Source organism: Rhinatrema bivittatum, chromosome 2, assembly GCF_901001135.1.
Source record: "Rhinatrema bivittatum chromosome 2, aRhiBiv1.1, whole genome shotgun sequence".
Classification (NCBI taxonomy): Eukaryota; Metazoa; Chordata; class Amphibia; order Gymnophiona; family Rhinatrematidae; genus Rhinatrema; species Rhinatrema bivittatum.
Genome location: NC_042616.1, coordinates 588,541,531 through 588,555,558, shown reverse-complemented (window position 1 = coordinate 588,555,558; position 14,028 = coordinate 588,541,531). Strand labels below are relative to the sequence as shown.

The 14,028-nt window shown below is 39.1% G+C and overlaps 1 protein-coding gene across 8 annotated transcripts in view; it reads right to left on the bottom strand.

Annotated features, from left to right (window-relative positions):
* Positions 1-8,985: 8,985 nt before the first annotated feature.
* The window catches only part of LPIN2 (lipin 2), a 397,530-nt gene continuing 392,487 nt past the window's right edge, over positions 8,986-14,028 (bottom strand). For 6 of the 8 annotated variants that reach the window (XM_029591076.1, XM_029591075.1, XM_029591073.1 and 3 more), the window contains one exon: positions 8,986-13,311. In XM_029591076.1, coding sequence (XP_029446936.1) covers positions 13,167-13,311 — 145 coding nt within the window. In that variant the 3' untranslated portion in view covers positions 8,986-13,166. The remainder of the gene's footprint in view (positions 13,312-14,028) is intronic. The other 2 variants (XM_029591079.1, XM_029591080.1) reach the window with 1 other exon arrangement.

The following is a 14,028-nucleotide window of genomic DNA, read 5'->3' as shown; positions in this document are numbered from 1 at the left end:
CCTTTTATTTGCGTCAAGTGTTATTTTAGTCAGGTTCAGAACTACATTTTCGAGGCTTTTCACAGCATACCATAAAGAGTCCATGGTTATAACAGGGTTTTTTTTCCATTAGAACAAGCATTTCTGTATCTTCATCTCCCTTCCTGCCAAGTTCCACCTATTCGATCGCATCCATTTCCCCCAGCTCGCTGCTCCCGGGCAAGTGGTTCACTCCAATATTCTTCAAATCGGCACCTCTGCCCTCTCCACCGGCGCCCCGTACAAAGAATAATGTCCTTGAGGACTTACCCCTTTGGTAGCAGCTTCTGGTGGGACCGGAGATGGAGGGGTCTCAGGTGCGCCGGGACTAAGTGTGATCTCATCGGCCTACAACGCAGGCGTCTGCCCGTCGTTGGCAGTTGCTGTGGCCTCCTCAACCAGCATTCCTCTTTCTCCTTCGGTGGCGAAAAAGGTTTCAATCTGCTGCTGTCCATATTCCAATACCGGTGATGAAGTAAGAACTTCTCTAAGCCTTGCTTTTCTTTTTGAATGTGGCATTTCTTTGTTTTTAGAATTTCTAAGTAATTCAGGGAGAGAGCGATTTCATCACCCTTCTCACACAGCGGCCATCTTGGATTCCCCCTTTTTGTGTTAGTTCACAATATGTCTGGCAGTGGAAGGTGTTTGTACTGCTATTACTGTAATGTGACACCAGAATTTGAAAATATCTTTCACATCCAAGCTTCATTGTTGGGGGAATTTCCATGGATGTGCAGTGTGCTACAGAACTGGAGGTACAGGATTTATATTTTTCATTCTTTCCCTTCCTGTATACATTACAGACTTCACTCTCTCAACCATATAGAATTAGTTGAATGAGGCTATCAAATAATTTAAATGTTAGTTTTACTAGAAGGATGAAACTAGCCAGATTATTAAAATTATGCAAAAAACCCTTGGGACTTTATTGTTGAGACTTTTTTTTTTTTTAATAGCCAATTTTAAAGCAGGGGGCTGTAAGAATAGCCAGCACAAAACTGCACCTAGTAGATTGATAGCCAGCACACGTGACAGTAGCACTGTGAAAAACTATGAAAACGAAACTTACTTGGACCCATTTTCCTGGAAATGAGCGCAGAGGCTTCTGCCCATAGTAACCAGGCACATATTCACATGTATAAATTTAATGATTGGTCATAAGGTAAGAGGCGGGTAAATGCAGACACCTGTTGATTGGCTGAAGGTAACCCTATATAATGTTATGCACGCATGTTAGAGCACTGAGCAGGTTTGAGCTGTGCACCACTTGCTTTGTACTGCTTGCTGCTCCAAAGAAAAGACACATTTCTTTTTAATAAACTTCTCACTTTTACGACTCTTAGAGCTGGTCTTTAGTGGTCTTATTAGTCCGAGGTTTTAAACATATGGTGCCTGTGACTTGGGCTCTGGGAAGCTTTGCTCACGCCCCCAGGTCGTCCGTTTCCAGCACTGGGCTGCCTATAAGCTGCCGACAATAGCCAGATGCTTTGGGTGGGCTGGTGTCGGTCAGTTGCACTCTGGAGAAGTACAATTAAGACCGTCTGACAGGTTTCAGTGCTTAATTTCAAGGATCCATGACATGGTCTGGAGGTCTTCTTTTGTCAGCCTTACTCCGGGACGTCGGGTTCAGGTAAGGGTCCCTTTTGTTATTGTTGTTATTTTGTATGTTTTGAGCGTAGATTTTTTTTAAAATATGTGTAGATTTTTCAGTATCTCAGTTAATTCAGCTTTCTAGGGTCGCTGCCGGTGCTGGACCCCCTCCTTTTTGTAGGCGGGTCCCGGTGAATCGCTTGCATGTCTCAGTGTTTGTTTTAGTAATTAGTTTTGCCTTAGGCTGCATAGCTCTGTGGTCTGCTGTCTCAGATTTCCTGCAAGGCTATTGTGTGCTGGAGTCTTTACTTTCTTGCTTGATTAGGGGAAGGAATTACTTAATTACCTTTCACCGTTGTTTGTAGGAGTAGCCGCAGTGGCCACCGTAGCTCCAAGCAGATATATTTGATCTGCTTGAAGCTACGGTTCTGGAGATGCGTGTGCTTTCTTCCTAACTTGCTCCTCAGTTACAGTGTGAATCTCTAAGTTGTGGACCCTTGCAATTTCTTTGTGTAGAGTTGAGGGAGAGAGAACGGGAGAGCTAGATAGCCCCCAACTTTGCAAATTCTTTGTACCATGCAGGGAGCAGGTACGGGTGCTGCCTGCTGGGAGTTGGGAGTAATTTTTATGTCCAGGAGAGCGGGAGAGAGGGATACTTCTCCCCTTGGCATTCCTTTCTGTACAGCGGAGTGAAGGAGAAGGGGAGGGCAGCTCCTCCCCTCCTTACATTCCACACTGCTAGGTCTGCCTGCAATTTGTTCGTTACATGCAGTTATTTTCCAGAACCCGGTGTAATTTCTTTTCTTGTTGTTTGTGAAAACTCTGTGATTAACAGCCACTTTCATTTAATCATTTGATTTGATTTCTCATTAAATTACATGCTAAAGAATTTGTGTCTGGCTGTGGGCTGGACAGAGGAAGGAAGGAAGGGAGGGCTGGTGGCCCCCCCCCCTTCTCCTGCCTGCAGTGTTAAAAAGAAAAAAGAGACCCTCTCTCTTTTCATGTGCTATCAGTTACTTTGCAGACAGTGTCCTGAGCTGAGATTAAAATTCTTTTCTTTTTCTAATTCCTGCTTTTCTGAGTCAAAGTGTTGCTCTTGCCATTAAGTGTTTTAACTAAAGAACCACGTGATTTGTTTTCTGCTACTGTTCTATACAGGAGTCCATTATTAGGGTTTATGGGCAGGTACTGCAAGCACATTTGGTAGTAGGAACATTATCTGCTGGGAGATTTGAAAAGGTGCTGCAGATTTGCAGAGATTAGTGTTAAAAGTTTCAAGCCTTGAGTCAGTAAGAATGTTTAGTTTCGTTTTACAGTGCAAAAGAAAAAAAAGAGAGAAATCTTTATCTTGTAAGTACAGGAAATGCAGACAATTGAACCATCATTACTGGAATTATGAAAGAAAAAGGAAGGGAATTGAGATTGCCTTGAAGGAATAAGTTTTTGGGACACTGAGAAAAGCTTACAGAGACTTGGTCATCAACATTGGCACACTCAAGGCACATCCCTAAGCCTTTCCTTGCAAATTTAAAATTAATAGTCAAAATTAACAATGTTTTGTCATTTCACAGAGGAGAGAGATTTCCCCAGAAGCGAAAGTTATCTCAGTAACAAAGATTCTGTTGCAGGACTGTATTCCAGAAGTGAAAAGAAGAAATAAAATGAGTGGAAGCTGAGTATTAATGAGCACAGCGCCTCCTAGAGGCACAGCAATATAAAAGGAATAAGGTAGCTTTATAACTGCAATTTGCTGAATTATCATCAGAATGTTTAGTTTCAATTGAGCTGTAATTTCTCTAACCTTTATGTTGCCAGATTTTATATTTTCCCAGGTTAATCACAGATGAAACGTTTGAAGATTGAAGATTACATTTTCTCCTTTTTCCCAGTTTTTCTTTTTGATTTGTCCTTTTGTTTTATTTTAGATCGATCTAGACACTATCTAAGCATCTTTTCACATACTTTTTGGCCTACTTTTATTTTTGATCAGGGGTTTGAGCTCATCAAAAGCAAAAATATGTGTTACTTGTTTGTTTTCTGTGTTGTGTGTCCTTACACCTGCAGAGTGAATGAAGTGGTGTGTCATAGTTTAATGTTCTATGTAATGACTGATGGAATCTTCTCCCTGATTAATCCAAATTTGTTTTACTCTTATGTTAGATTCTGATCAAGTAACATACCTAGTGCTGAATTGAAAGGCTGTGCTTCGATGTCACTGAAGTGCACTAAGCCAAGAGAACTGTTTGCCCCACATACGTCATTGAATTCAAAGATTATCCCATCCTTATAACTGCATCCTTTGCCATGGAATTGGACTGTGAACTGTTTTCAAAGAAAGCCATCGTATACCTTTCATCATACGTTTAATCATTTGATTTTCTTTTGTGTGTTTATTGCTTTGTGTCTTGCTCAGATGCTGTTTGAACCTATTTGCAAATGCCATTATTTAGACAGAATTAATGCAGTTTTTCTGTCTAACTCCAGTCTAACTCCCATCACTTATATGCATTTCTTCGCTGAATCAGCTAAATGATTATGTAATATGTCTTTCTTTGCCTTTGTCTATGAAAGCTGCTTTGATCACTTTACTCAAATACCATATCTTACTGCTTGCCCTCTTAGAGTGAGATATGTCTCAGTATGGATCAAATGTTTTCTTGAACTCCTCATTCTTTGAGTATCTGTCTTTTTCTCTGGATCTTCTTTTTCTGAGATTGATCTCCTATAAAGACTCACCCATTCTAACGGAGGCTTACTCTCACAGGGATATGCAACTATTCCTATTCCTACCTATGACCAGAACATGTCTTGTGTTTTTTTCTGTTTATCCTTTTCTTCCTAGTCCATTACGATGGATTGCCTCTTAATACTTTCTCTGTACCTTTTAAGAATGATGTTCAATTGCTTTGCTAGGTTATCTCTCCTGGTTGGTATATTTGTGATATCCATATGCATAAGTACCGATCCGACCTCATGTAACGCTTGCATCACAATTAGCATAGATGGTATGACCAAAACATCCATATTGCTATATAAAACAAGGTACGAATGTCAAGAGACCATCACACATTGTACATATAATTTCACCCAGTACAGTGTGTGCACACATAATAGAGAGATCACTTGTTTTGATCCTACTGCCAATCCCACCCAACAATGGCTGCAAGTTCCCAATGGAAGCTCGTCCCAGGGACAGCTCTTAGCATCTGTCCTCTTCCTCCTGTCACCGGCTCCATGCTGTTCTCCTGCCCCCCCACCAATTGATACACCTGCTTCTCTTATCTTTGAGGTATGTTCCCTGATCCTGGACTGGGATTTTAATCAGACCTGTGGTAGTTCCCTAGAAAGGCACCACACTTACATGCATAACCATACATACATATGTCCACAACAGTGGCCACATACATACAGAAACCAGAGACATTGTACCTCCTTGATGCAGGGGTACCGACAGAGGAGATAATTGGCTTTGGGAAGCAAAAGAACGGGATTGGAAATCACCTTATAATGTTTCTAGTATTCAGTTACCACCCAGATGTGGGAAAGCACAGTGGATATTGGCCCACTCCATTGTTGCAACATGGTGCATCCATAGACCTTACACAGTATTGCACACTATAGCTGTAGAGGCTGCCTGCCTGGCAGTGAATCTTTTGTCATATAGAAACATATATAATATAGAAACATAGAAATGACAGCAGAAAAAGACCAAACGGCCCATCCAGTCTGCTCAGCAAGCTCCCACACTTATTCTCCCATACTTATCTGTTTCACTGACCATCAAGTTCAGAGCCCTTGTTGGTAACTGTTTGATTCGAATTTCCTGGCACCCCATGCCATTGATGCAGACAGTAATGTTGGAGTTGCATCAAAGGTGAAGCATAAGGCTTAATGGTTACGGGTAGTTACCGTCGCATCAAACAAACTACCCCGATGCTTGTTTACCCAGACTGCACAGATTAAGGCCTTGTTGGATGTTGTCTGAATGTAAATCCTCTTTTCCACATTTCCCCTTGCCGTTGAAGCAGAGAGCAATGTTGAAGTTGCTTATTAAGCTTATTAAGGGTAGTAATCACCAGGTAGTAGCCACCATTCTAGCAAGCCACCCCCATTGCTCTTCTCTTCAGTCCCATCCTCTAGCCTTTATGGATCCAGTGTTTATCCCATGTCCCTTTGAAATCCTTCACAGTTTTAGTCTTCACCACTTCCTCCGGATGGGCATTCCAGGCATCCACCACCCTCTCCGTGAAGTTTAAACCTGTTGCTAACCAGTGCAGTACCAGCACTAGCTGTGCCACTGTATCCAGTGTAGAGAGGCTGTTTTATCTCTGTGTCTGGGTCTGTGTTGTTGCGTCCGGTCTCAGATGGCTTCGACCCTTGTGCCTCACCTATCTCCCTGCTCTCCCCTCTAGCTTTGGGAAGATGGCTACCGCCGCATCTGCAAGCCGTACTCTCCGGCATCCCTGGAACGGCTATGGCAAAGCCTCACGCCATGTTTCTCCTAAGGGCCTCCTAGTGTGCGCCGCGCATGCCACCCACATCATGGCAGGAACCTCAGGGGCGTCCCTCTCGAGTGACATCACGCCATCCGGGTATTTAGCCTGTGCTTGTTTGCTAGCTCATTGAGTTAGCAAGGATTGGATTCGTCCAGTCTAAGCTACTCTGCCACTTCCGTGCTGCCGCTAGAAGCTCTCTCTGCCCTTCGGATTATTCTCTAACCTGGGTACCCGCTTCTCGGGGGCCCTCTGCTTTCTTTCAGATGCCTTACTGGGATCAGGTGCTTGCTCCTCGAGGGCCTGCTCTCCCTGCCTTGGTGCCTGTAACTATCTAATTCTGCCTGGTGGAATCGTCAACCTTACAACTACCATCTAGTGAGTAATCTAATTCTCAGTCTGTCTCATCTACAGCTCTGCCGTGCTGGGAAACCTACATCTGGATCTCCCTATACCATCTTGGTGAGACGGGTTCCCTCTGCCAAGGGTCCCTGGACTGCTACCTCTGGATCACCTCACTACTGCCACTTCTGGTGGTATACATTAGCTGTACAATAAAAGAAAACTCTGTGTTTGTGCATCCTGAGTCTAGCCCAGTACTGTGGCTCCCCATGGGGCTCCTCCCCGTGGGCGTGGTCATCTTCCATAGTACCCAAGAATCCACTCAAACACCTCAAAACCATAACATGTGTGAGGAAGTCAGTGCATCCACAAAGAAAGCAGTCTATGCCAGTCACCACCACAGGTATAGCCAGTCACTTTGTAGATTAATTAGTTTTGTTACTGCATTTAGTACACTGCTGTTCCACCAGTACCACACATAATAGAGTATTATACCATTTTTAGCTTTTTCTCTGTGTCTACATGCATCGTGCTAGTCAGCATAGCAAAACAGTAAAATAGTTATGCTGTTATGTATTGTGTGTGTTGTTCAACCTTACACACAGAAGGATCACTATAGTCACTCTTGCATCATCAGTGTGTCTCACATCCATCCACCTTATTTTCAGAAATAAAGTAGCCTGTTACTACTCAACACTTTATATATAGACCTTTGTAAATAGCCTGTTACAGTTTAAATTTAATGCTTGTATTTTTCAATGCCTTCTGCACTATGTATTTAATCCCTCTCGTTTCCCCTTCCTGTTGATTGTATTTTCAGGCTATTAGTTACAATGTGAACCGGTATGATGTTTGCATACTAATGCTGGTATATAAAAGTTTCAAATAAATAAATAAATAATTGAAAACATCTTTTGTCCAGCACTGCAGCACATAAAAAAAAATCCATCATGTCAGGCATACCGTATGTACAATATGAATATATGTATTTCTCTCTGAAATATCACAAAATGCATCATCCACTTTGGGTATTATCAGTTATATCTGCTTGTTTTATTTGCTTCTACTGACATCTGCAGTGAGACAGGAAGTACTCAAACTCTGGACTGTTTGTGGCAGAACATCTGAGAAGGGCGTGTTCTAAACAAGTTAAACAGGCAGAAGAGTATTTTCGCCCCAATTTTACTTGCTTTCATTAATTGATCGGAAAAATTACTCTAGTTTCAATCCTCTTGTTTGCCATGCCAAGTCTCTAAACCACCTCCTTTCTCATCCCTTAAATTTTAAAATAAAATCACATTTAATATGCTTATTGCAATACTGAGAATTTCAACAATTGAAAAAACTCAAACAAATCCATGCTTACAGTGTATACACTTCCTCTTGCAGTTGGGCATTTCACTGACTAAATAGGCAGCTACAAAAAAAAAACATGGAATACAGTATCTTACAATGCCAAATTGAGTTTAATGAGGTTTCTCCACTCTTCTATATACATGCATAAACTTTCTAGCTGAGTGTCCAATCCAGTGTCAATAAGATAAGAATTCAGCATAAATTCACTACATCACCTAATACCTCTATGGCAAATGCACTAGTCTAACGGTTCAATCACTTTTGCCCCAATAATTCCATACAGTCCTTTGATTTATATAATTATAAAACTACAAAATGGTATTTACTTTTAATTTTTTTCATAGTTTTAATGTACTTTTAAGTAAATTCTGCTGAATTAATGCTATTAATTTAGTCAGTAAGACCCCCCCCTCCCCTAAAATCTTGATTGTAAACTTTAAAAATATTTGATGAAATATAATCACATGGTTTGGCCTTTAGTTTTTTACAGGGCAGGTTGTTTTCTGACCACTTGGGATTTAACTTTCATTGACTTCATTGGTTAAAAAATGGCAAACCAGTTGAGATGCTCAGCTACGAAACAGGTGATACAAGGTGAACATTCATCTAAATGTAAGGGATGAAAAAGACAATATGATAAAAATTAAGAATGTGAAATGCAGGGTTTAGCTGTCAATTGTAGGAATGTGCGTGATTAACATTTGACCACTTGTGTATATATATGAGGGTGCTATCTGAAGAAAATACTCCTTTTGCTCTTTATGCATTTCTGACTTCTCTTTGTGATGATTCATACATACTCAGTGGCTCACAGACTGATGATCTTACATAAAAATAAGCATCTTCTAGTAGCAGCGACACTATTCTTACCGAGTAGTGGTTTCCAGAGTAGATTGTGAAAAAGCAGAACCGGCCTTTGGTTAATGCGTGTAAGGTCTGAGCTATGAGCTGAGGATGGTCCCTTCCAGGCCTTCTGACTGTGATCAAGAACCTGAATATGGAGGTGGGAAGGGCTAATATACTGCCATCCGACTACTGGGGACAGTGTTACATTATGACCAGTGCCAAAAGAAAAGAATTGAACCCTCCATTAAAAAGAGAACAAACTGAACCTGACCAGTTCATTCATTAAATTTTGGTGACAAACTTATTTGTTCTTAACAAAAGAAAGTACATAGAAAAATTGAATATTTTAGTTGGTTTATTGTGGTATTACTTTGCTCTGAACATCAACAGGTATTGTATAACAGTGTAGGTTATTTTTCACCAAAATCAAGTGTTCACAAACCAAAAAAAAAAAAATACTGATATGTTCACAGATTATATCAATGACAACTCAAAACACAATTTTGTTAAAGAGACATTGTGTTAAGATTACGTCTGGTCATTACCTCACTTACTTTAAGAAATCAAAAGTACCTTAAGAGTTTTTCCCACTTTTATTCTAAAGCCATAGCGATGTTTTAAGCAGAAAGTGTTAAACATTATAGAAGATGCTATGGAATCTAGCACCTACAGTATTTGAATAAATTAAAAAAGAAAACCAACTGTGGCAGCTCTACTTTGAAATATAAGATTTCCAACAAGATTTTTTTCCGAGTGAGATGTACCAATTTTTAAAAACTCTTTCAAAACAGACTTGCTGTCACAATTTTTTTCTATTATAATGAGGCAACTATGACCAGGGTTGCCAACTCATAAAAGTAATTTTATTAGTCAGTCTGCCAGATCTTTGCCAACAATCTCACTTTTCTACAGGCATTTTACTGTTGCCATTCTGTGCATAGCTGCACTTATGATGATGAAATTCACCCCTTTATGCACCAATATGTAGTTCCCAACTCTTGTGACATACAGATCCACACAGAACCTGAGCCCATGGCAACAAACATAGGCCCTGTCACCCAAGATTTTAATGAGAAGATTTCTTTTTTTTTTTTTTACAATCATGTCACTTTTTTTTCTTTTAAACTGACAGCTGGCAACTCTGGCTATGACTTTAAATATTCAGTAGATCTTATGGCAGAAAATGTTTGAAATTGTATTCTCCCTTTATTTAAAAAGTTGGTTGGAATGATAAATTTAAGCGTTTAATGATTTTTTTCCAGCTGAAAACTATACCAAGATATCTTGCATTAATAGCATACTAATGTTATAAGAATACACTCTCAAAGATCACCACATTTTTAAACAAACCTTTCAATAAAACTGAATCCTGCATTTTTCTTGAATCAAAATCTAGAGCATATTTTGATGTAAAAGCAAATACTGTTCTAAGCTGGAAATACAAAAATCAAAAGCACATGACCTCCACTACTACAAAATTAGGTTCATTTAATTTCCAAAGGCATGGACAGTATTTACCAGACTTGACTTTTTTTTTTACACTTATTTTTAACATTTTCTATCATAAATACTGTGGTAGTATACAGTTTTCAATACAACTCAAAAGAAAAAGTAAATATGCATCTTTAACAATACAAAGTTACTTACATTTATACTCGAGGTTGGTGTGTAAGTTACACACAAATGCTCATCTTTCACAGAAAGGAGTCAAAGTGTGCTAGCCTAAATTTGGTCTTTGCACAATACTAAACCCTTTGTCCATATAGTACTTCAAACTACACTCAATTCTTGAGACATTCCTTCAGTAAGCCTATAAACTTCAAGATATGAGTCCAGAGATTATGAGGTCGGGCTGGAATAGGGGTAGTTATTTTTACATTTGCATGGCTCGGGCTCTGGGGGTGTTTAATAAAGTGGTGGCCTGTTGACTCCCAAATATGTTGTGTGTGTATTTATTCTGCTGTGAAGATGAGAGTTTGGGCAGAAGTGTCAGTCCTGGCTATCCATATTATGTATTTACATACCTAAACACTCAGAAATTTTATCACTAGGCAAGCAGTAATGTTTAAGTTCTTTTTATGCTAGTTTATGGGTTCTTCATGAATAATCTTTAAAAAAAAAAAAAAGTTATGTACAAAAGAAAACCTGGAACGATCACATGCTTTCACTATCAAAACTAATTCTCTAGGTACACACACAAAAAAAGTATTTCCTACCAATCTGTGCTTGTGAAAATGAGAGAAGGTGTATTAGCTATACTTTTCATCCTGGGTAATTTCTTGCCATAATTGTTTGATCTTATAATTTGCTCTCTTGTTTGTCAGAGTATACCTTATTTGGTAGGTGTATAGTATGAAAAATGAGAGGGTTGGATGGTTCTGTGAACTAGTGCAAGGGCGTAGTGCTGCAAATGTAAGTTACCAGTTCAGATCCTGCACAGGTCAGTAGCGGTAAAAAAATATTACCATGATCTGAAAGCCAATTAGTGGTATATTTAAAGAGAGTCAAAGGTTCAGAGTCCAGATTCGCCATGGACTATGAAATCACTATCACAATCACCAACCTTGTTGGCAGTCCAAAACAGAGGCCAAAAATTTCAATGAACACAGAAAACTACGCTCAAACTTAAAGAAGTGACCTTTTAAAAGGATTGCAGTATAATGACATAGAAGTGCAGAGAAACTTACCCTGCCACTACCTATGCTGTACTTGTTCAGCAGATTAATGCTGGATTTCCATTTCTAGTATGGTTGGCAAGGCAATGTCCATAAATACTAACTTCATTACAGTTATTAATCTGGAGTTCAGCTTTTATTATGGCTACAGACCTTATTTAAAAAAATAAACATAGGTCCACTATTTAGCTGTTCATTTTATATTCAAACTTTACATATACTGGTGTGCTGCCTGCAGTGAGATTCCAATGAGCAGTGCAAAGGCACCTGGGTATACTTACATTTGTAATAGTAGGTTAAGCAGGAGGAACTTTGAAAAATATTAACACACCAGTAACTCCTCGTGAATTCAACAATTAGCACAAAACAGCATCCCTAATGACCAACTGGCTTTAAACACCAAACATTTCTAAAACACAAAAATGTTAGTGCTGGTGCTTTAAAGGTCTGGCAGTCATGGAAACGGAATACTCTTTTTACCAATGTCCATTTATACTCAACTAACTCTTGCTGTGCTTTCAATAAACTCAGGCTTGGTCTTTAGGAAATGTATCTATATTGCCCTAGAACTGGACCCCTATACCACAAAAATGGCTATGTATTAAAATTATGCATTTGGTTTTCTATTATATTGTATCTCATCATGACCCTCAAAATCTTGCTTCATCTCACCTCAAGGAGATTTGAAGCTTTGTGCATTTTGTGCCCAAGTCATACTCCGTTTTTACTAGAAAATAGAAAGCTGTAAAAATCCTATTCTGACTCATGTTAAGGGGTGTTTTTAGCAGTAAGAAGTCTTCTATAGCAAACTGACCATTGATGGTAGTTTTAGAAGCAGTTCAGCTGTTCAAATCACAACAATGGCTTGGTAGCAACACTGGAATTTCACAATGCATGGAAATGGGACTATGAATTTACATCCATGTACAAATATAGACAGACAGATAGATATTACATATACAAAAGTACATCTAATGAGATAACATAGAATGAAGTTTCTTTTTTTTTTTTTTTTAAATATGACTCCTCCATTCTTGACAAACTACAAACATGGGATACAGGTAGCCACTGAAATGCTAACATTACTTAAACCAGAACATGTTATTTTTATTTTTATCACTGTGCCAGGCAAAAGTGTAGAATTCTTAGTGATGCTAGTCTGCCATGGTCAGAACTCTATTTTACTTGTCAGTGAAAAAGGATCGATATACCCTCTTTCTGTATTCTCAAAGTAATAATACATATGTGAAATGAAATATAGAACAGATGAAAGATTATTTTCCTTTGCTAGCAAACCACTCACTCACTTATGGATGAATTATTTTTCAGCTACAGACCATAGTTGGTCTCCGATTACTGGACTTCTGGATACCAGAGCTTAAGAACAGTTATGCTAGCATGCTGACTACAAGACTAGGATATACTGCAGACAGTAGAGAGAAATTTATTGTAGCCCAAGGAATTGAGAGCAACTTGCCAATATTTTGAACAGGGGATTTTTCTGAACTATCCCCCTCACTTTCCCAGTTGAGTTACTGCACTGACTTCAATATACTTTGAAAGTACAATTAGCACACATGGCACACTGGCATATTATGCATTTTTCATACACACCAGATGGCACTTATAAGTCCATGGGTTTTCTTATATCTAAACACCTTAAAGCAAATAAACCTGCATTACATTTTACTGGCTGATATTCAATAGACAATATGTATGCAAATTTTTGGGGAAGACGGTGGCACCAAAATCAGGTAAATCAATACTTATAGTGCTTCTATTTCCACCAAGCATATCTGGATTATCTGAAGAGAATTATCATCTGTCTTCATGTAGTTCATAGCACTTAGTCTAACTCTTCCATATTCACTTTAGGAAGTGGCTCTCGCCAGAAGCAGAAGGAGCTGAACTCAGGGTATACGAAAGCAGAACATTGTTCTTTGTTGAGCAGGGGGAAAACATGTTCAACCAGCTCACTTAACCGGCTATACCTGTGCCAAAAAAAAAAACCAAAAAACAAAACAAAGATGGAAGGGTCTATTTATTCTGAACCAACATATGACATTTGGTGAAACCATCCTCCTACCCCCCACCCCCGACAACAAAGCAAGCAAATGTTAAAGCCAAATAAACTCTATGTGAAACCCCAATGAAAATGAACCTCTTTCACAAATATGGTTTTCTCACAGAGTTAAAATATTAGTCAGTTTTATTCAATTTTCTTTAACAGAAAATATTCTGAAATCTTTCTACTCTTTAACCTCCAATTTACATTTGTTAAAAAGAAAACAAAAAAATATCAGAGGCAATATCTTTATGAGACTAAAACTTTTTTTATGGTGCAAGTTTTCAACATTTCTAAAGTCTTCTCCTCAGGGAAAATGTCCTAAAGAGACTTTCATTTACCAAACTTTTACGTGTTCTGTTCAGATAGATGTGTATAGGAAAATTGGTTATCATCTGTTAATTTTCCTTCCTGAAGTACCACGGATCAGTTCAGACTCCTGGGTTTTGCCTCCCTTCCAGCAGATGGAGACAGAGAAAGTTTCACAGGCACCACCTCGTAACCCGGTGTGTCACCTGCATCTCCTCCATATTAATCAGTACCCAAGCAGAAAATATTTAACAAAAAAACTTCTAACCACTTAACTACACTACATCCCCTGAATGAGCAGGGGACAAGGAAAAGATGTACTATTGAAAATAAA